Raw genomic sequence first — 23,000 nt, forward strand, 5'->3', positions numbered from 1 at the left:
TTATTTACAAATAATTGCAGGAGATGCAGTCTCCATTCATTCTTTATCAGCATGTAAGGCACACTATTTTTTTTTAAACCCTAATCAACAAAGCACACTATGGCTTTCTCCCAAGACAAAAAGCCAGGAGAAATATTAGCACATTAAGTGATGTCCATTACATTTTATAGAAAGACAGACAGGTTCTGCATTGAAAGACCAAAAAACAGGATTGTGATGAAATGATCTGTGGAGGGTATATATAGCTTCAGGTGAAAAATCATAACTCCTTGAAGTCAGGGATAGTAAAGTATGCTTCTGGGTTACGGATATCAGCTAAACATAAACTACAATGAAAGACAAGGGGCTCCTTTTATCAAGCCACGCTAGCGGTTTAACGCGCGTTAAACCGCCGACTGCGCTAGCCGCTAACGCCTGCTTTGAGCAGGCGGTAGTTTTTTGGCCAGCGCATGGATTAGCGCGTGATTAAAAGTCACACGCGCTAACCCCGCTAGCGTGGCTTGATAAAAGGAGCCCAATGTATCTTATGGAATGAGCCTGAGGTGGCGGTAAGGGAAAGTCACTGGGGCAAGTCTTTAAGGACTGCAACTCAAACCTGTTTTTAAGAGCAAAGTCAGATCTGTTTGCGATCCTCAAGGGCCAGTGACTCCCCCATTCCTGCTGCTGAATTTGGTGCAGTAAATTTCAGAGGGGCTTAGCAGACAAAAATCAGGCAACAGAGTCATAGACTACAGTTAATGGTAGGGCTGTGGAGTCAAGAGTTACCTACAATTTTGAGTGGAGTCAGAATTTGTAAAAATGTACCGACTCCAGCTTCAAATTAAAAAAAAAAAAAAAACCAAACTTACAACATATATTATTTGGCAAATTTATCACTTTAAACTTATAGTTTTGGTTCTGGATCTAAAGTACTGGTAAATATAAAAGTTATACCCTGAAATTGTCAAAGATGTCACTCAAGTTAGATTTACTAAATATAGGAATAACATAAGAACTGCTGCTGCTGGGTAATAGAGGAGTTGCACTCAAAGTTTGGTGTGCTGACTCCACAGCCCTGGCTGATGGCAGGATTAAGAAACTTCCAAAGCACCGCCACATATTGAGCAAATCTTAAAACTTCCTATACCTGCATATTGAACTGAAATGCCTTGTTGGCTTCCTCTATGATCCGCACTTTTGTGCTCTTGACTAGATCCAGTGCATTCATTCGGGACCTGTACAGCTGTTTGAACTGCTGGGCATTAGAAACATTATCAAAACAGTAGAACTGGATTCCTTCTCCTGTGCTGGGCAGGTGCAGGGCCCTCTGAGCCACCTTTTTCAACACTTGACCTCCAGACAGATCACCCATATACCGGGTGTAAGCGTGAGCTACCAACAGCTCTGGTTCCTGGTGCCCTACATGATGGATTCGTTCCACATAGTGCTTTGTTGCTTGCGAACACTGAATCTTATCTTTCCAGTCCTCCCCATAGAAATACTTCAAATCCTTCACCAGGGCGTCTGTTCGATGCAGCTCCAGCGGGAAGTACAAGGATGCAAAAGCAGGGTGCTCCTTATTCCGCTCAATCTCTTCTTCCAGGGCAGAATATGTGAAGTACAGCGCTGTTGTGGCCAGCTAAGACATACAGACAAATTATTAAACAACTTTTAAGGTATCTGGAAAGACGTAACAACATTCAGCATTTTGACAATATAATCATCGACATCCTGCGATCTGTTAATGCAAGAATGAAGCTTCTCAGAACGGCACAATAGGCACCAGGGTTAGATCACAAACCTGAAGGAGTAACCTAATGGTTAGCGTAGCAGGCTGAGAACCTGGGGAACAGGGTTCGAATTCCACTGAAGCTCCTTGTGACTCTGGGCAAGTCACTTAACCCTCCACTGCCACAGGTACAAAACACATATCTGCATATCTGTAAACCATTTTGATTGTAACCACAGAAAAGCAGTGCATCAAGTCCTATTCCTTTCCCTGTTTCTGTCTTGGATACCCATTCTCCATTTCATTCTAATCCCTCAACTTCCCTGTGGTCAAACTCTATGGACACTTTTGAGAAAAAGAGGGAGAGGTGCACAAACAAAAAATAACTTACAGAGCTGTATGTTTGTGTAACTGTTATGAAACGCCAATAAAAATTTCTAGTTAAAAAAAAAACAAAACCTTATAGCTTCAAACTGTAGAACTTTGACCTACATATGTTGACTTACCGTACTGCTATGTATATGGAAGCTCTAAAATCCTAACTTAGGTGAACAATTTGATACTTAGTGCATAATGTTGTGTATGCAAATTACAGTATAGCATCAGTTATATGCATAACTTAGTTTAATAATTAGTTGTTAATAAAGGTGTTATCCATTGAGTTAGCAAATGTACTCGCACCTAAGGTTAAGGACTCCTTTTACTAAGCTGCGCTAGCGTTTTTAGCAAGCGCTGCAGATTAGCGTGCGCATGTTCCCTGCGCTACGCATAAAAACTAACACCAGCTCAATGGTGGTGTTAGCGTCTAACGCGCGTGCTAAAACCGCTAGCGCAGCTTAGTAAAAGGAGCCCTAAGTGTGCAACTGCACAGACATATGCTAGTATTCTAGAACTAAAATTATACCCATAATTGCCAGTACAGAATTTTGTTTAGCATGCAGCATCCTGGCACCCAAGTTTGGGCAACCTATAGAAAATTACCCCCTGTGGGGGAAATTCTATATATATCACACTTCCACAATGGTCAGATGCACACTGTCTGATGATGTATTGAAAATCAAAGTACAGATTGAGAAGTCAGTTCTCAACGGAGGAAAAAGCCTCAGACAAGGGCCCTCCCACCTCCACAATGGTGGAATAGCGGTGGTAGGGCGTTCACCTCGCCGGCTAAAAAACCTTCTTTAATTAAAAAGACACTGACTGCTTTAAAGTGTAATCAAAAATGATAGATGAAAATATTAGATGAAAATGTTCAACTTATCTTGATTGATCGGTACACCGACGGTGGCCAGCGTTTCACTATTCAGTTACCTCAGGGTGTAACGTCTCCGATCAAAACTTTAAATTGGACGTCACACCATTGTGGAGGTGGGAGGGCCCTTGTCTGAGGCTTTTTCCTCCGTTGAGAACTGACTTCTCAATCTGCACTTTGATTTTCAATACGCCATCAGACAGTGTGCATCTGACCATTGTGGAAGTGTTATTTATTACAGTTGGTTTTTCACAGTATTCAAGTCTTTTTGGCTATTTATTTAGGAAATTCTATATATGGCATGAAAAAAAAACCAACCCACTTAGCGCTATTCTATAAACCACTCCTAAAGTTAGGCGTAGCTTACAGAATAGCGATTAGCGCTGGGACCCACAACTAAATTTTGACACAACCGTTTATATCAACCAAAGCCTGGGGTAATTTAGGTGTGGATCAGGCATATTCTATAAACAGTGTGCATACATTTTCGGAAAACCTACAGCTTGCCCATGCCCTTCCCATGGCCACACCTCCTTTTCATTCCACTCACCTCTATAAAATATGCCTTAAAACTATGCGTATGTAAATTCTAAATAGTGCTGATAATTGCTTATTAGTGGCTAATTATTGGTTGATTGGCTCATTAAGCTGCACTTGCACATTGCGTATGCACCCAAATTTGCACATGCAACTCAAAACGCCATAGAATTCAGGGGAGCTATGTATACAACATGTCGGGTTACACATGTGTTGTGCGATGCTCTATATATTTTTTATTAACCATAGACACATAGAGCTCTGATTTTTTCTTAGTTTTTGACATTTATTCTCCCTCTTTGTTTTTTTTGTCTTGATGCATTTGCTTCCATTTTTTCTGGCACTTTTGGAGAGGAAATGTTCTAATCACACACCAATGACCCCCTCACAGAGACCGGGGCTGCCACTCAAACAGAGAAAGGGAAGGAGAGAGGAATACAAAACTAGAGAGATGAGGAAAGAAGGAAATGAGGAGAGAGTCAGATGAAGGGGAGAGAAGGATTCAGAAAGACAAAAAAAAAACCTGACAGATTCTTACACCCTTGCACTTTGCACAGAGATCTGCACTGAGCCCAATCTTCAAAAAAAGCTAAACTCCTAAATTTATGCTTCTAAATCTGGCCCTGTTTTCAACTTAATTTAGAAGTTTAAAATTTATGATTATAAAATTTAGGCCTGCCATTTGTTTGTGTAGATTTTTTTTTAAAGTCTAGTGCTGAAAATTAGTGCTAAGCTCCTAACTTCTTTTCCCTTCCCCTAAATCCTCCCCCTTTGTACTTTCCTAAGTTTAGGAGTTTAGGGAAATTCTGAGTTTATTTGTAAATATCTTTATTCAGTTTTCAAAACAGCACATCCATAATATTAGGTAGGCAACTAAACATTCACTGTAAACAATACAACCCGATTCAGAAACCCCTCTCCTGGTCCTCTACCTGAACCCCCCCAGGAATCTATACCCCCCCAATCCCAGGAACTCTTATCTCTGCTTACACTCAGCTGATCCATCAAGACAAAACAACATACACATCTCCCTCGGTATTCGCGGGGGATAGGGGCAGAGACGGACCGCGAATATCTTCTCGTCCGGCTCTGACCCACCCCCGCCTCCCTCCCGGCATCCCGGCCTTACCTGGTGGTCTAGCAAGCTTTCGGGGCAGGAGCAATCTTCCTACGCTCCTGCCCCATGCAGATCGCCAATAGGAAATGACTGCCGTGAGTTCCCGTAGTCTCGCAAGACTACCACAGGAACTCAAGGCAGCCATTTCTTATTGGCAATCTACAAGGGGCAGGAGCATAGGAAGATTGCTCCTGCCCCACAAGCCTGCTAGACCACCAGGTAAGGCTGGGATGCTGGGGGGGAGGCGGGAATGTGATAAAATATGGGGTTCCCCCACCCAAAAAAAATTTACAAATTTGTGAAACCGCGAGTGTGGAAACTGCGAATGGGGAGGGGGAAGTGCATTTTGGACTGTGCCAGACAGGATGGCATCATCTTTAAGTTTCCAAATTATTCAGTATTGTAGATTTGAGATGCATCAGGGAAATTCTGAGTTTAAATGTGGCACTCATCCTTTGAACATTTTCAAAGCCACCTAATTATGCGCTTAAATTTCAAAATTAGGTGCATAAATTATTTGAATATTAAGCCCAGAGTGATCAGTGACTTAGTGTCTAGAGGTGAGGAAAACTTTCCTTTCCCGATCCATGGTTTGTGCTGCCACCTTGGCCTAACAGAGGGACGAAGGAAAGAAAGTTGTAAAAATAAGGAAGGGGAGGGCCTAAAACAAGAAAAAAATTTAAAGGGACAAAAGGGAAAAGAGACACAAAGGGGGAACAAAAAAAATCTACAGGGAAGAATCAGGAATGAAAAAAAGTTACAATAATAGGCAGAAGCTTGATTTAAGGTGAATGGTATGGGAACATGCAAATCTCCTTCCCTTCATGCATTACAAAAGCACAACAGCATATAAATAAGCAGCACATATTCCTGGACAATGATAATCTGCAAATATATAGGCTGCATGCTCTGAAAAGCAGGGCAATTCCTCATCCCCAGTGAAATGAGAACACAAAAGCCACAGGTGGGCAAAGCCCATCCAGAAAGTTCCAAAGGAAACCTGTTTTTCTGCCAAAGGCCTTTCACAAAGATATTGCAAGAGGAGGCCAGCAGTGCAGGGATAAAAGAGAATTACTGTACCCCTAGCAAACGTCCCAGGGAGAAACTGCAGTAGCAGAGAGGCATGTCACTGGCTTGTTGCTTTCACTTTCAACTAAAAGGTAGGAAAAAGGAGAGGGACTTGAGAGGGTGAGAAAGAAGGGGGAATAAGAACCTGAAAGAGGATATGAAGAGGATATGGGAGAGAAGAGGATGAAACTGAGGTATCTAAAGGGACAGAGAGCCACAACATCATTCAAGAAACTCTTGAATTCTTAAATCTTACTGTGTAACATCAACAACCTTAGTTATAAGAGATGTTTCCAATAGGTACAAAATGAAGAAACACTTTCTACATCCACCCCAAATTCTGATGTAACCTCTTGCTGAAAAGCCCCAGGCTGGTTCTACTCTCCAGTGCTAAACAATTTTCGAAGCCTCTAACCTTGAAAAGCTCTCTCTTAATGCGGCCTTTCAGAAAGTCTTTGACAAACTGAGTGTTTTCTGCTCGGTCATGGGATTCCTTGGTTCCTTCTTTCAGCAGCTCTGACAGATCCATGGGGCTGTAAAAGAAAAAGACATAGTTAGACCATGGATGCCTGAAACTACAGAAAATGTTCTGTATGCATTTCTGGTATTAGAAGAGAACATTCCTGGTAAACATAAGGCTTGAGATGTCATGAACTGACAGCATTAGAAAGCCCTCCATTTATGCAAAGAACAGGTTTTCCTCAACCAGCACTGCGAATATGCCTCAGCCCTGTGCAGTCCTAGGTCTCTTTGCCATGACTATCAGGTGACACCATTTAGTGCCCAACTGTGATGACAGAGTTAGTCATAAGGAAACCTACCGGTATGCACTGAGAAATGGACCAAGGTCACCAAGCAACTGGCAGATGGTAACAACTTGTCAGCCATGACTGCTCTGAGCCAGATTTAAACCAGTGACCTACAGATGACAGTGGGGCCAATTCTTACAAGACATTCAGTGTCTTCAGAAAAGAAGAGCATTCTTTATAGGAGAAAGGTGTTTGGCATAGAATGTTATCTTGTAGAGTGTAGGGAAACCTTAGAGCTGGCTCAGAGCAGAAGTCATCAATGTGGACTACTGTTAAGTCATGTTCTTTTACTACAGGGTCCCATTTTACATGAGACCTTGTGCTAAAATAACCTGACTTAATAGCAGGGCACATTGATAAATTCCCTTCTCGGTTGAATAAGTATATAAACAGCTCCGGCAGCTGAGAGGTTGTTTTTCACAGAAACTACATCCCCATATTTCTGATATAAAAAGACAATGGCTTCCATGTTGGACTAATAAAATCAAGAGACCTACCACAATGGAAATATTCTAATAACTCCAGAAGAAAACTTGTCTTTGGCAAAATTGAACAAACAATTATTCTGTACAGGGATGAACTCTGGCCCGGATTCTGTATAGGACGCTACAAAATCGGGCCTACGCCCACCCAAAATAAATCCAATTCTGTAACCGACATCCATGTTACAGACGCCGTTTACAGAACCGAGTTACTGCAGACGCAGCCACTATACTTATCACAGCAAGGGATCTACCTGCCACGATAAGTATAACGGCTGCAGCTGCCAGTCCCCCCGAACGATCGCGGCAGGAGAGAGCCCAACCCCCTCCTGCCCGAAGACCGCCCCCCCCCCATATACGATAGCAGCAGGAGGGAGGCCAACCCCTCCTGCCCGAAGACCGCCTCCCCATGTACGATCACCAGCAGAAGGGTGCCCAATCCCTCCTGTCGGACCCCCCCCAATGAACTCCGCCACTCCTCCCTGAAGATTGCCAGCAGGAGGGTGCCCAATCCCTCCTGCCAGACCCCCCAATGCCCATAGGAGGGGCCTTAGGCACCTAGACCAATCAGGCCCTAAGCTCCTGTGGGATGTACCAGAGGGGCGGGAAAACCCAGCCAGCCAACTTTCTAGGTGACCCAGGGGGTGGGGGGTTCATTGGGGGGAGTCTTACAGGAGGGATTGGGCACCCTCCTGCCGGCGATCGTACATGGGGGGGTGGGCAGTCTTCGGGCAGGAGGGGTTGGGTTCTCTCCTGCCATAGTCGTACGTGGAGGTGGGCGGTCTTCGGGCAGGAGGGGTTGGGTTCTCTCCTACCATAATCGTACATGGGGGTGGGCGGTCTTCGGGCAGGAGGGGTTGGGCTCTCTCCTACCACGATCATTCGGGGGGGGGGAGGGCTGGAGGCCGCTATACTTATCGCAGCAGGGAGATCCCTTGCCACGATAAGTGTAGTGGCCGTGTCTACTTACAATGTAGGCCAGGGAGACATGTACGACTGCCTAGGTTTGCCTAAGGCTACACCTAGCCTTAGGAAAGCTTAGGCGGTTTTGTGGGCCTCCCTAGGCTCCCAGAGGTACCTTCAATATAGGCAGCCTGCCTGTGGAGCATTTTTTTATTTTTTAAATGTGCATCCCAATTGGCTTGTTAGACAGCTGTAGGACAGTGCAAGGCCAGCCGAAGGGAGACTGTAGGAGCTGTGCCTAGTCCTGAGCACATGGTAGCAGAGTTCTGAGCACATGGCAGAACAGTGAGCGGAGAGTGTGCTAGCAGGAAGAAGCAGAGAGAGGAGCAGAGAAGGCGGTGCTAGCAGGGGAAGAGGCGAGAGCTAATTCCGCCCACCCCTGACATCACCAGCCAAACTCCCCCCATAAAAGGGGACGAGCCAACGGCGCACAGCCGTTTGGCGCGCGGCGAAGGCGAGAGCGCCTTTGCGAAGGGCCTCAAGAAGGGCATCAAGAAAGGGCTATCAACTATAGCCGGACTCCCAACTTATAAGACTAGCTAACTAATCAATTGTCTTCAGTCTTTCTTTAGCGTTCTACCAAGTCTTTAACTATCAATCTACAACTTTCTACCAAGTCTTTAACTCTCAATCTTACAACTTTCTATCTCACCAACAAGCTACTAAATCTTTCTCACTAAACAGGCACACTAACAAACAGACGTTCTTAACTGAAAATTAACTAACTGTTAACTAACTAACTACTACTACTACTAACTAACTAACTACTCCATCCCTCAGACCAAGAACTAACTAACTACCTCTATCCCTCCCTCAACACTTACTGACCAACACCTAACAGCCCCCACCCTAACAAACATCCTAAAAAAAAAAATTAAAATTAAGAAATAATAACAATAAACCTTTGTAATGGCAGGTAGGACTAGAAGCAGCAAGACTTCAATCAAAACAGGCAGTTCAGTCACCGAGAGCACCCAGGGGATGGCTATGGTCCGAGTACAGATGGAAGGAGAACCAGGACGGAGGGCAGAGGTCTCTGTACAGACCGAGGCCATCCCCTCAAAGATGTCTACAGTCTCAACGCAGACAGAAGTAATGGTTCAACCGGACGAAAGCCTTTTGATGGAGCTAAAGAGCCTGAGAGAGGAGGTTCAGCGCTTAAGGAGCATCCGAGACGACGAGACCTTCAACGATGGAGTCATCCAGGAGCTGTCTCAGATCGCTGAACAGGAACCTGACAAGACCACCCTGGGAACACCCATAGCATCCAAAACGGCCACCTTGAGACAAACTACCGGAATGCAGGAAGTGGTTGGAAACGCTGACTCCTGGCAGTTGGTGACTTCCTCCACAAGAAAATGCAGAGGACCTAACTCTGTCTCTTTTTCCCCCATACAGGACAGCTCAACATCGACACCTCATATCGCCCTGAGGAACAGATATCAGCTGCTACAAGAAGGTCCGGAGAAAGAGCTACAAGTAGTTGTTCAGCAGACGGTTCCAACTCCGGAATCAACAGTACAGCCCACCCCTAAGAAGCGCAGAGTGGTGGTCATCGGAGATTCGCTGCTGAGGGGCACCGAGGGACCAATCTGCAGACCAGACCTACAATCAAGAGAGGTCTGCTGTTTGCCAGGGGCCAGGATCCGGGATGTCACTGCTTGCATTGACAGACTCATCAAGCCCCGAGACCACTTCCCCATGGTTCTAATCCACGTCGGAACCAACGACACCGCAAAGAGCAGCCCGGACAGCATACCTGAAGACTTCAGGGCCCTGGGGGAGAAGCTGAGGAGGATGGATGCGCAGGTAGTCTTCTCCTCGATTCTCCCAGTGAGGGGCAAGGGCAGAGCCAGAGAGGATCGAATACAAAGGGCGAACGACTGGCTGCGAGGATGGTGCAAGGAGATGAACTTCGGGTTTCTGCACCATGGAGAAGCATTGCAAGGACTACAGGGACACGATGGGCTACACCTAACCAGAAGAGGGAAGAATGTCCTTGGATACCGCCTAGCCCACCTACTCCACAGGGCTTTAAACTAGGTAAGTCAGGGGAGGGTACAGGCACAAACAACATACCAGGCGAACTAAAATGCCAATACATTTATGAGGCTGAGGAAAGTAGACACCGAAATTCTGGGTCAGGGATGAGTGCACACACTTTTGAGTCGGGAGTAGGGTCGCATCATATTTATGGGTCACATTGTAATTCCGGGTCTAGGGGGAGTACACACTGTAGTTCTGGGTATATGGGGAGTACACATTGTGGTTCTGAGCCTCAGGAAAGCACAAATAACACAAACAATGCTAAAGGTGTTCAAATAGCTCAAACAGGAATATCCCCACTGAGACATAACAAAAATATAACATGGAGGGCTATGTACGTCAACGCACACAGTTTAGGAAACAAGATCCTGGAATTGGAAACAGAAATAAGGAATGCCGACCTGGATGTGGTGGCGATATCCGAAACCTGGCTCACAGACTCCCACGGGTGGGACATGGTCATACCGGGTTACAACTTGCTTCGCCGGGACAGAGAGGGTAGGAAGGGAGGGGGTGTAGCATTATATACTAAAGATGACATTAAGGTCACGAGAATCTCAGATGTCCAGTATACTGGGGAATCCCTTTGGGTTCATTTGGCCAGAGGGAAGGACCAATGCTTGTATCTTGGCGTAATTTACAGACTCCCAAGACAACAGGATGACCTGGATATGGAAATAATCGAAGATATAGAAAATATCACCTTGCGTGGGGACACAGTATTGCTAGGTGACTTCAACATGCCTGATGTGGATTGGGTTACACTTACCTCTGCTTCCGGCAGCAGCAGGAGGCTATTAAACTCTATGAAAGGAGCAAGCCTCAGGCAACTGGTGTTGGAACCGACAAGGGATCAGGCAATACTGGACCTGATACTTACCAATGGAGAAAGTGTCACAGAGGTCTCGGTGGGCGACACATTGGCCTCCAGTGACCACAACATGGTATGGTTCAATATCAGGAAAGGTTTCACTAAATCTACTACACTAACCAAAGTCCTCAAATTCAAGGACACAAATTTCAAAGAAATGGGAGACTTCGTTCACCAGGCGCTACAAAGCCAAGAAGAAACCGATAACGTGGAAGACATGTGGTCGACTTTGAAAGCAACCATACAAGAAGCAACAAACCGCTATGTAAAATCAGTAAGTAAACGGCGAAGGAACAATAAGCCACAGTGGTTTACTGCGGAAATCTCAGACCTGATCAAGGAGAAGAAAAAAGCATTCATCTCTTACAAACAATCAGGGAAGCAGGACTCTAGAGCAGACTACCTGGCCAAATCAAAAGCCGTCAAAACAGCAGTCAGGGAGGCTAAATTCCTCATGGAGGAGTCTCTAGCAAAGAACATCCAGAAGGGAGATAAATCCTTCTTCAGTTATATCAGTGATAGAAGAAAAAACTCAGGCGGGATTGTACGTCTTAGGAAACCAGACGGAGACTATGTGGAAAAGGATTCGGAAAAAGCCCAACTATTAAATGAATACTTCTGCTCAGTCTTCATCCGAGAAGCGCCAGGGCTCGGCCCTCAGCTACAGACAAGGGTTGGCTCAGTTGACCCGTTTAGTAACTTTGAGTTTACGCCCAGCAGTGTCTACGGTGAGCTGTCAAAGCTCAAGGTTAACAAAGCAATGGGGCCGGACAACCTGCACCCCAGGGTGCTTAGGGAGCTGAGTGATGTCTTGGCGGAGCCACTGTCCGCGCTCTTCAACCTCTCCCTTAGTACAGGCAGCGTCCCGTTGGACTGGAGGACGGCTAACGTCATTCCACTCCACAAGAAAGGCTCAAAGATGGAGACAGCAAACTACAGACCAGTGAGTCTAACATCGATAGTGAGCAAACTAATGGAAACTCTAATCAAACACCAATTAGATAAGATCCTGGATGAGGAGAATCTACGGGATCCCCGACAACATGGATTTACTAAGGGGAGATCCTGCCAATCCAACCTGATCAGCTTCTTTGACTGGGTAACGGGGAAGCTGGATATTGGGGAGTCCCTGGACATCGTGTACCTGGACTTTAGCAAAGCATTCGATAGCGTACCACACCGCAGGTTACTGAGCAAGATGAGTTCTATAGGATTAGGTAACACATTGACGAAATGGGTTGGGAGCTGGCTTGGAGGTAGGCTCCAAAGGGTGGTGGTGAACGGCACCCCCTCCGAAATGACGGAGGTGATTAGTGGAGTACCACAGGGCTCAGTCTTGGGCCCAATCCTATTCAACATCTTTATAAGAGACTTGGCAGAAGGGCTTCGAGGTAAAATAACATTATTCGCCGATGACGCCAAACTGAGTAATGTAGTGGGCAAATGCACAACAGACGAAGATTCAGTGCCCGACAACATGATGCACGACCTACTCCTACTGGAGCGATGGTCTAGGACATGGCAACTCAACTTCAATGCCAAAAAACGCAAAGTTATGCACCTGGGCAGCCAGAATCCATGCAAGTCTTATACCCTTAATGGCGAGATCCTAGCAAAAACGGTAGCAGAACGAGACTTGGGGGTAATCGTCAGTGAGGACATGAAGTCTGCCAATCAAGTGGAGCAGGCTTCGTCCAAGGCAAGACAAATCATGGGCTGCATACGAAGGGGTTTCGTCAGTCGTAAGGCGGAAGTCATTATGCCATTGTATAGATCCATGGTGAGGCCCCACCTGGAATACTGTGTGCAATTCTGGAGGCCGCATTATCGCAAGGATGTGCTGAGACTGGAGTCGGTGCAAAGAATGGCCACCCGGATGGTCTCGGGACTCAAGGATCTACCATACGAAAAACGGCTTGACAAATTACAGCTATACTCGCTCGAGGAGCGCAGAGAGAGGGGGGACATGATCGAGACGTTCAAGTATCTTACGGGCCGCATCGAGGCGGAGGAAGATATCTTCTTTTTCAAGGGTCCCACGACAACAAGAGGGCATCCGTTGAAAATCAGGGGCGGGAAACTACGAGGTGACACCAGGAAATTCTTTTTCACTGAAAGAGTGGCTGATCGCTGGAATAGTCTTCCACTACAGGTGATTGAGGCCAGCAGCGTGCCTGATTTTAAGGCCAAATGGGATCGGCACATGGGATCTATTCACAGGGCAAAGGTAAGGGAAGGGACATTAAGGTGGGCAGACTAGATGGGCCGTGGGCCCTTATCTGCCGTCTATTTCTATGTTTCTATGTTTAGGACGCCTACAGCTGCCTACAATCGGGATGCAATTTACAGAATCCTGGACTCGGTGTGTAATTACTAAACAAGCAGCATGACACGGTGACAGAATTTGTCCTTCAATACCCCGGGGAAACCATCTCGTGTCATTCTTTAGCAGAAAAGCTTTTGAATATATCTTTACTCTGAAAAGGATTTTGTAGAAAAAAGGAAACTTTCATTGTAATGAGCAGCATGAAAAGATATGTTGGCATTGGCTGCTTACACAAGACAAATGACTGGCCTGCTAGGCTCATTTTGTCAATAAATACAACACATCACAGAGTTTCTAATTTTAGAACTATTACTTGTAGTGTGTGTTTAAAATGAGTGTATATGTGCCCAACTGTCCAAAAAAACCAAATATGAATAAAAAGAGCAATCTGCCATAAATGGAGCACCAAACTTATCTCACTGGTCTCTTGGTGACATGCTGGTAAAAACAACGTAATCCTAATTTTAGTTACTAAAACTCTGTGATGTGTAACTAAAATTAGGACTGCATTCTTTTTACCTGTGTCACCAAAGCTTGTGGTACTTATTAAGTGTTTAGTAATTACACACACAGCAGAAAATCTGACTGAGAACATACTCCACATACCCTAGCCTAGAGAAGTCTCAGTTTGTGTAAAACAAACCCATTTCATAACACTGCCACTGTGAGAAAAGCTCCCCATTCCCACTGATCTGCCACTCTCCCCACAAAGGATCCTATGCCATAAGCATGCTAGACTAGCTAACTATATGTATCACCAAATCATCTCAAAACATGAAACGGCAGATACCAGGTTTTACTTTCTGTACTTAAGGAAAAATACTTTACTCATTGAAGTCCAATCTGTGCTACTGCTACAGGTCCTATAACAAATATAGCATGCAATAAGAACTGTTTAGATCCCCACCTCGCATCCTCATCCTGGGGGCTCTCTGCATAGAGCAGAACTTCAGGCTCTTCTCCGGCTTCCGGTATCTCCTGGGGCATTTTTGCTGGGCTGGATTTCACTCTCCCAACTTAGACAATGTCACACTCCTGTTGGGGTCCTTGATTTGTATCCTTACGTTTTTATTCCTGTTTCAAACCAGCAATAAATACTCATTTCTAGATATGTCTATGATCCTAAGGAGTAAAACATCTCCATCACAAAACCTTTTGTTAAGTGACAAGCAATGGGTGAATGCAACTAGAGCAGGGGTGCATACAACTAGAGCAGGGGTGCCCACACTTTTTTAGCTTGCGAGCTACTTTTAAAATGACTAAGTCAAAATGATCTACCAACAATAAAATTTTTAAAACACACAAAGCACACTGTATGCAGAGAAAATGTTAATTATCATTTATATTCAAGGTTTTTTTCAAAGAGGTCAAGGCAGATGACTTTAAAATATGCAATGTCACCTCAGTAACAACTATACAAAAATAGACAAATATACCCCTCCCCTTTTACAAAACCACGATAGCGATTTTTAGCGCAGAGAGCTGCGCTGAATGCCCTACGTTGCTCCCGACGCTCATAGGCTCCCTGTGCTAAAAACCGCTATCGCAGTTTAGTAAAAGGGGGCCATAGTGCAAAATATACACAGCAGATTAAATTCTCAAAACGGATACATTTTGATCACTAAATTGAAAATAAAATCATTTTTCCTACCTTTTTTTTCTGGTGATTTCACGACTCTGGTTGCACTTCTGACTGTGCATCCAATATTTCTTCCCTTCTGCCTCCTGCATGTTTCCTCTCCTCCAGACCTCGTTCCATTCCCCAACCAACATCTCTTTGTCCCTCCACGAGTCCAACTTTTTCTTCCTCTCTCCCTGCCTGCCCCCTGGCCACCCAACACACTCCATTCCCTCCCCAAACTTTTTCTCTCTCCCTGTCCCCCTTTCTGTCTGTCTCTCTCCCTGCCCCCTCTTCCTGTCTATCTTTCTCTCCCTGCCCTCCCCCTTTCTTTCTGACTTTCTGTCTCCCTGACCCCCCTTTCTGTCTTTCTCCCGCTCCCCCTTTTCTTTCTTTGTGTCTTTTTTTCTCTCTCCCTGCTCCCCCTTTTCTTTCTTTGTGTCTTTCTTTCTTTCTCCCTGCCCCCCCAAGCCACCGCCATCGATTTCTCCCTGCTTCCCAGGCACCGCAACAGGCAAGGCACTGCAGCGAATACACAAGCGCTGGGCCCACAAGCTTTCGTCCCCCCCCCTCCACATCAATTCTGACATCGGAGAGGAGGTTCCGGGCCAGCCAGGCAGTGACTGGCTGGCCCCGAACTTCCTCCCCGATGTCAGAATTGACATGGGGGGGGAAGGCTTGTGGGTCCAGCGCTTGTGTAGTGGCTGCGCGTGCCTGGCCTGTTGCGGCGTCGGGGAAGCAGGGAGAATATAAAGGTAACACGAGTCAACCATGGAGCCCGGGATGGTAGATAACAATCAACCTTTTGGGCACCCCTTAACTAGAGTGTTGGGAGTTCAACTAGATGATGTTAACTATTGTATATCAGGTTAATTTAGTGAGTAAAAATTTTTGGGGACTTTTAAGGAAATTAAGATTAGTCAGAAAATGTTTTGATATTTCAGCATTTTCACTAGTGGTCCAGTCAGTAATTCTTTCACAAATGGATCTTGGGTGTACAAAAAAAAAAACTCCTAAAGAGAGATTACAAACTATTCAAAATACTGAAGTTTAGGGTTATACTCTCGATTCCCAAATATGAAAGGATTACACCTTACTTTGTTCAATTACATTGATTACCAATTTCTGCTAGGATAACTTATAAGTTCTTTATATTGGGTTTTAATATTTTACGTGGCTTAGCTCCTCCTTATTTGCTGGACTTAGTTTCCTTAATGATTGGTATAGACAAGGTGATATACAACAAAACCAATTATGTTTACAATTTCCATTGTCTAAATCAATTAAGCTATTCCGTCAACTTAGTGTTCAAGCTCTATTTGGAATAAACTTCCTCTCTCAGTATACAAAGCAAAAAAATATACGACGGACTATTAGCCACCAAAGCAGCGAAACTAGACCGCCACCTCTCCAATCTGCTGACTATGACGCCCAACTACAAAACATTCAAGAAAGAACTTAAAACTTTTCTTTCAAGAAATTTGTCAAATGATCCAACTAAACCTGATCTACCCTCCACAGACCCCGACACAAACTACATCTTTTAATCATGTATTCTCCCTGGAAATGCCCAGGCCAACTCTTGTTGTAAACTGCCTAGAACTGAAAGGTTGGCAGGATAGAAGACACTAATGTAATGTATTAGATCAGAAACTAATTACAGGCAGTCCCTAGGTTAAGAACGAGCTTTAGAAGGTGCTGTCTTAGTTTGTTCTCCTGGGGTGAAAAAGATCATAAAATCAGAAAGTGCCTGGATTAACACACACCTCGTGATCTAGAGTGACAGGAGATATGAAACCAGCCACAACTACAAAACGGTTTATTCCCAACAATAACACTAATTATAAAACAAACCCACCACCAAAGGATTGCCTGTTCATTATAGTCAGATATGTAGGCCTTTCCTTAGAACACTCTTTTTCTATGAAAATAGCCCCTTTTTTCAAAAATCCTTGTGTCTCCTGTTTAGCTTTTGGTATTAGATTAATTTTTGGTATTTTTTAAGAGGACTTGAACCTCACACTTCAACTGTAATTGGACGGAGTAATCACATTCTTTTTCCTTCTCCTTCGATCTCCCATTTAACTCAAACTAGTCTGTACCAGGTTTCATTTGCTACTTGGTCTGGCTGCTCATAGGGCTGGTTCAAGGGACTATTGTGCCCTGAGCTAACTTTTATATTGGCACTCCCTCCATCCCTGCAATCTGGTATCTCTTTCCTCTCCCCCCCAAACCTGAGATCCGGTATTTCCACCTATTTCTCAAGTTTCCCCCTCCTGCTAGACCAGGTGAGGTACCGATTCAGGGCACTGACGATAAAGGGTGCCAAAATCCCAGTCCAGCATCTATCCCTGAAGATAGACAAGACTGGGATTCTGGTGTCCTTCATCACTGGCATCCTGGGCAAGGGGTCTCACTTGGTCCATAGGTTGAGCCGGTCCTGCATGCTCATTCCCAATTTAGTATCAATTAACAGTGTCAGGCCCTTCTCAGATTTGTGTTAGCACTTACTGCACTTGCCTATTCTTATATCTAAACATGCAAGACCCCAAACATTTCCTCACTAATCACTGAATAATACAGTGGACCTTGCCTAGTGCAGACAGTACAAGGAGAAGATGTACCGCTATAAGTATATCTGGACCTTTACACCTTCAATAAATAAACTTTTACAATCCAAATGGGCATGAGGGCTTCCAGTGACATCACCTGACTACATGGCTGGTTAGAGTGTGAGCTCCGATCTTTGCAAGCTGGGAAAAAAAAAACCTAAAATTGAGCTCTCAACTTCCTAGGTACGCTTTTCCACCTCCTGCATGTGGGGAACTTGCAGCAAGGGTATATGCTGCCGAAGAAGAAAAGTGATGGTTTTAAGTTGCTGCAGGGCGATTTGGGAAAAAGCCTGCTGCACCGCATGGGAGAGGCCTCAGAAATGGGGGACAGAGAGACGGAAGAGAGCCGGTCCCAACCCAATTCAGTGCAGGAGGCTCCCTTTGGCTCGTCATCTGCTCACCATTCTGCTTCCATCATGAAGGCTGACTTGCAGCAGTGGGTGGCGGAGATTAAGCATGAGCTGGTGGGAGTGAAAGGCAAAATTAAGGAAGCAGTCCGAGACATCCAGCAGGATTTAGCAGAATTGGTGCAACGGGTGGAGAGCACAGAAACCCACATCGGAGAGCAGGAGGTCTCGGTTTGGGAGCTGCAGGACTTCACTACGGAGCTGCACAGGGAGCTGCTGGATTGTATAACTCGGGTGGAGAATCTCAAGAATAGGTCCCGGAGAGACAATATCAGACTGCAGGGGGTCCCAGACATGGAAGACTACAAAGATGCTGAGAAGGTGATCAAAGAGATTTATGCCCATGGTTTTTTGTTTTTTTTTTGGGGGGGCCAGCGGAAGGGGACTCAAACTCGGTGTGGGGTGGTGCACATATGTAGGCGACTCTAATGCACATGCTTGAATTTTTTCCCTCCTACAGAAGCTGTCAGTCGCTGGCAGACTGCCCATGAGTGAGGAAGTGTAAGTGAGCGCCATCTGATTTTCATTAAATTTTGTGTAAAGCTTGGCGATTCCCAAGTGGAAACGATCCGCAAGATTCAACAGGCCTTCGGGGACAAAGCAATGGGTTCCACACAGATAAAGGAGTGGTACAACCACTTCAGAGATGGCTGCACATCAGTGGAGAGTGAAGCACATTCTGGTATGCCCTCAACATCCAGAAATTAGATCGTGATGCAGGATCGTCAAATCACAATCAGAGAACCTGCAGATGAGGTGAGCATCAGCATTGGATCCGTTCATTCAATTTTGACTGAATATTTGGGCTTCAGGAGAATTTCAGTGAAGTTCGTGCCAAAGCTGCTAGCGATCGAGCAGAAGCAGCTCCATTTGGAGATTGTCCAGGGCATGCTGGAGACTGAACAGTGATCCCAACTTCCTCAGCACAATGATCACTGGCGATGAGTCTTGGGTTAATGGGTATGAAAAACAAAAGAAAAATCCAACACAATCTGCAATAAAGTAAAAGCAACACAAGGAAAAACAAAGAAGAACTGCAGACAAATGTACAAGATGTAGGCTATGTTTATTATATCAATTAATGATTGCGGTTAATGTCATAAGCTGGGTATTTCAATCATTACTTCCTCACGGCGTTTTTTTCACTTCGCAGCCAGCTCACACAGAGATTCTGGATCAGTGTTTACCTTCAATCCATACAGGCTATTGTTCTTTTTCTGTTTGCGTTTTAATTAGATACCGTGCCAACCTAGGACCTCTGATGAAGGCGTGTTAACCGAAATGGACCGTTTATGGGTACGACCCAGAAACCAAGTTGATGTCATCACAATGGAAGCATTCAACATCCCCGAGGCCAAAAAAAGCAAGGCAGGTCCACAACAATGTCAAAGTCATGCTGACCGTCTTCTCTGACTCTAGAGGTATGGTTCATTACAAGTACGTACCACATGGCACAACCATCACCAAGGGGTTCTACAAGAGGTTCTGTGTCGCCTTCATAACACTGTGAGACGCAAACAGCCGGACCTGTGGGCAGCGGGCTATTGGCAGCTCCATCACGTTAACATACCTGCCCATTTTTCACATTTGATACGGAGTTTCCTAGCCAAACACAACACAACTGTGATTCCTCAGGCTCCCTACTCTCCCGACATGGCTCCATGTGACTTTTGGCTTTCCCCCAAGCTGAAAATGCCCTTGAAAGGGACCAGATTTCAGTCAAGAGAAGACATCATGCAGAATGCAACAGACCAGTTGCAAGCAATTCCAAAAGAGGTGTTCCAGCACTGCTTCCGACAGTGGCAGAACCATTGGAAGAAGTGTGTGGCAGCCCAAGGGAACTACTTTGAAGGAGATTAGTGTAAGATTGTTATATCTGAATACGAGTATTTTTTATGAATAAAAGGTCTGATACTTTTTGAATAATCCTTGCACACGGTCTCAAAGTTTACATTCAGTCGATTCTGGGGATTTGAATGTCTCTCCCTGAAAACAAATGCAATTACATACAACTAGAGTCAGATCATTTTCCTGTGTTGGTCATAGAAACATAGAAGATGACAGCAGATAAGGGCCATAGCCCATCAGGTCTGCCCACTCTACTGATCCACCCCCAAGTCTACTATCCTAGGGATCCCACTCCTGGTGACAGGTTCCCTTGGCTTAACCCTCTAAGGGATCCCACATGGGCATCCCATTTGCTCTTAAATTCTTGCACGCTGTTTGCCTCGATCACCTGCACCGGGAGCTTGTTCCAAGGATCAACCACTCTCTCGGTGAAGAAATATTTCCTGGTGTCGCCATGAAATTTCCCGCCCCTGAGTTTGAACGGATGCCCTCTTGTGGCTGAGGGTCCTTTGAGAAAGAGAATCTCTTCGTCCATCTCGATATGGCCGGTAATATACTTAAACGTCTCGATCATGTCTCCTCTCTCCCTACGTTCCTCGAGTGAGTACAGCCACAAATTTTTCAGTCTTTCCTTGTACGATAGATCCTTGAGCCCCAAGACTATCCTGGTGGCCATCCGTTGCACCAACTCTACTCTCAGCACATCTTTTCGGTAGTGTGGCCTCCAGAATTGCACACAGTATTCAAAATGAGGTCTCACCATGGTTCTGAATAATGGCATTATGACTTCAGGCTTCAGGCTGACGAAACTCCTGCGGATGCAACCTAACAACTGTCTTGCCTTAGAAGAAGCCTTCTCCACATGATCAGCAGTTTTCATGTCTGCGCTGATGATCACTCCCAAGTCTCGTTCTGTTGAAGTTCTAGCTAAGGTCTCACCATTCAAGGTGTAAGTTCTGCACGGATTTCTGCTGCCGAGGTGCATGATCTTGCATTTCTTAGCGTTGAAGCCCAGCTGCCAAGTCGAGGACCATAGCTCCAACAAATGTAGGTCCTGTGTCATACTATAGGATGAATTGCCGTCTCTCACTATATTGCATAGTTTGGCGTCGTCAGTGAATAACGATATCTTACCTTGAAGCCCCTGAGTTAGGTCCCCTATGAATATGTTGAAAAGGAGCGGGCCCAAGACTGAGCCCTGCGGTACTCCACTGGTCACTTCCGATGTTTTAGAGAGGGTACCATTAACTACCACCCTCTGAAGTCTGCCACTCAGCCAGTCATTGACCCATGTAGTTAGTGTTTCTCCCAGCTCCATTGATTTCATCTTGCTCAACAGCCTGCGATGTGGGACACTATTGAAAGCTTTGCTGAAGTCTAGGTATACGACGTCCACGGATTCTCCCAAGTCTAGCTGTTTTGTTACCCAGTCAAAGAAGCTGATGAGATTGGTTTGGCAGGACCTACCCTTGGTGAATCTGTGTTAGCTGGGATCCCTTAGATTCTCCTCATCCAAGATTGCGCCTAATTTACATTTGATTAGTGTTTCCATGAGTTTGCATACTATTGATGTGAGACTCATCGGTCTGTAGTTTGCAGCCTCTGCCCTGCAACCCTTTTTGTGCAGTGGAACGACGTTAGCTGTTTTCCAGTCTATGGGGACTCTCCCCGAACTTAGGGAGAGATTGAAGAGTCCTGATAGCGGCTCTGCCAGGACACCACCCGACGCCACTCGAGCAGGAGGGATTTGCCCTGCCCTGCTGACTCCGCGAGCCTGCTTCTTCCAGCCCTTCCGAGGGCTGCTAAAGGCCAGCGTGACCCGGCCTCTCTCCAGCCCACTGCGGGCCGACGAAAGATTTTTTACCTTTCCCGATCCAGCGCCTCCAAGGCAGAGGAAGGAGGAAGCCTCCTCCATCTTGTTCCTCCTTCCTCCACCCGACGCCACTCGAGCAGGAGGGATTTGCCCTGCCCTGCTGACTCCGCGAGCCTGCTTCTTCCAGCCCTTCCGAGGGCTGCTAAAGGCCAGCGTGACCCGGCCTCTCTCCAGCCCACTGCGGGCCGACGAAAGTTTCATCTCTTTCCCCGATCCAGCGCCCCCAAGGCAGAGGAAGGAGGAAGCTTCCTCCACCTTGTTCCTCCTTCCTCCACCCGACGCCACTCCTGCAGGAGCGTGCGGACCTGCTCTTCACTAGCAACTTTGCCCCACAGCCCACCCAAGAGCCGCCGAAGCCCCTGCAAGACTGTACTAGCACGCTCGGGCTCCTCTCTGTCTCACCCCACCGCCCTCCCCCTCCTTGGCCTATCAAGGTCCACTGAAGGCCTCCAGACTCTCAACTCCCCTTACCCAACCCGGATTCTGCCCGTTGTCAAAGTTTACCATTGTTTATACCCCTGTTTTCTGTACCATATTTTACCATTGTATTTGCTTCTATTTTGATGTCAAATTTTTACCTGTTTTTTTCTGCTCAGTCTCTGCACCACACTGTACTCTCTGCCAAAGGTTTGTTACCAGTCTCTCACTTCAGTTGCCCCGTTCCCCTAGCACATCACTGTGCAATCCCCCTATTACCCATTTATTACCCCAAGTCTCTTCCGCTCTAGGCACCACACGGAAAGCGCTTAGCCACAAATCGTCCCCACTAGCCCCTTTAGCCCAAAAAAAAATAAAATAAAAAAAAAAGGCTCTCCTCCCCTCTCTCGGCCCCGTACTTAGTAAGCTCAATTCAAGTTCCCCTGCTCCTTCCTCAACCAACTCTACTCCCCCTTGCTGCAGACTCTCACACACCAACCACCCCACCATGAATCCATCCTTCTGGATCCTTCTCCTCCTACTCTGCTCACCTCTCTATCCTTCCCTCTGTCTGAAACCTCCCTCCCCCAACCTTCTCGACCCCGCTAACTCCAATACCATCTGCCCCGGACTCAGAATCCCCACATTGATACGCACCAGAATTTCCCCTCCCAAGAAAAACCCCCGAAAAGTCAACCAAGATTCCCTAAAGCCCCTACCCCCTGCCAATCCTCCCAACACTGCCCCAGACTCTCTCACCCCAGTCCCTACACTTTATTGCAATGCCAGATCCGCGTGCAACAAGACCCAAATCTTGAAAGACCTTCTAGACGAGCTCGACCCTGGATTCCTGTGCATCACAGAATCATGGATCGCCAAAGACGACCTATTCACGCAAAACGAACTCCTCCCCCACGGTTACCAAGGCCTCTTTTCCCCCAGACCCAATCGAAAAGGAGGTGGCCTGGCACTCCTCTACAAATCTTTCTTCGACGTCCAGCTCCTCGAGACGGGCACCCATCCTTCTCTAGAATATTTGCTTGCTT

The 23,000-nt window shown here is 46.0% G+C and overlaps 1 protein-coding gene across 2 annotated transcripts in view; it reads right to left on the reverse strand.

Moving 5' to 3' along the window:
- HMOX2 (heme oxygenase 2) overlaps positions 1-23,000 on the reverse strand; it is a 51,831-nt gene that overhangs the window by 20,114 nt on the left and 8,717 nt on the right. For both annotated transcript variants that reach the window (XM_033914605.1, XM_033914604.1), the window contains exons 3-5: positions 14,087-14,253; positions 6,098-6,215; positions 1,127-1,618 (exon numbers count right to left, since the gene is read on the reverse strand). In XM_033914605.1, coding sequence (XP_033770496.1) covers positions 1,127-1,618; positions 6,098-6,215; positions 14,087-14,166 — 690 coding nt within the window. In that variant the 5' untranslated portion in view covers positions 14,167-14,253. The remainder of the gene's footprint in view (positions 1-1,126; positions 1,619-6,097; positions 6,216-14,086; positions 14,254-23,000) is intronic.

Source organism: Geotrypetes seraphini, chromosome 11, assembly GCF_902459505.1.
Source record: "Geotrypetes seraphini chromosome 11, aGeoSer1.1, whole genome shotgun sequence".
Lineage (NCBI taxonomy): Eukaryota > Metazoa > Chordata > Amphibia > Gymnophiona > Dermophiidae > Geotrypetes > Geotrypetes seraphini.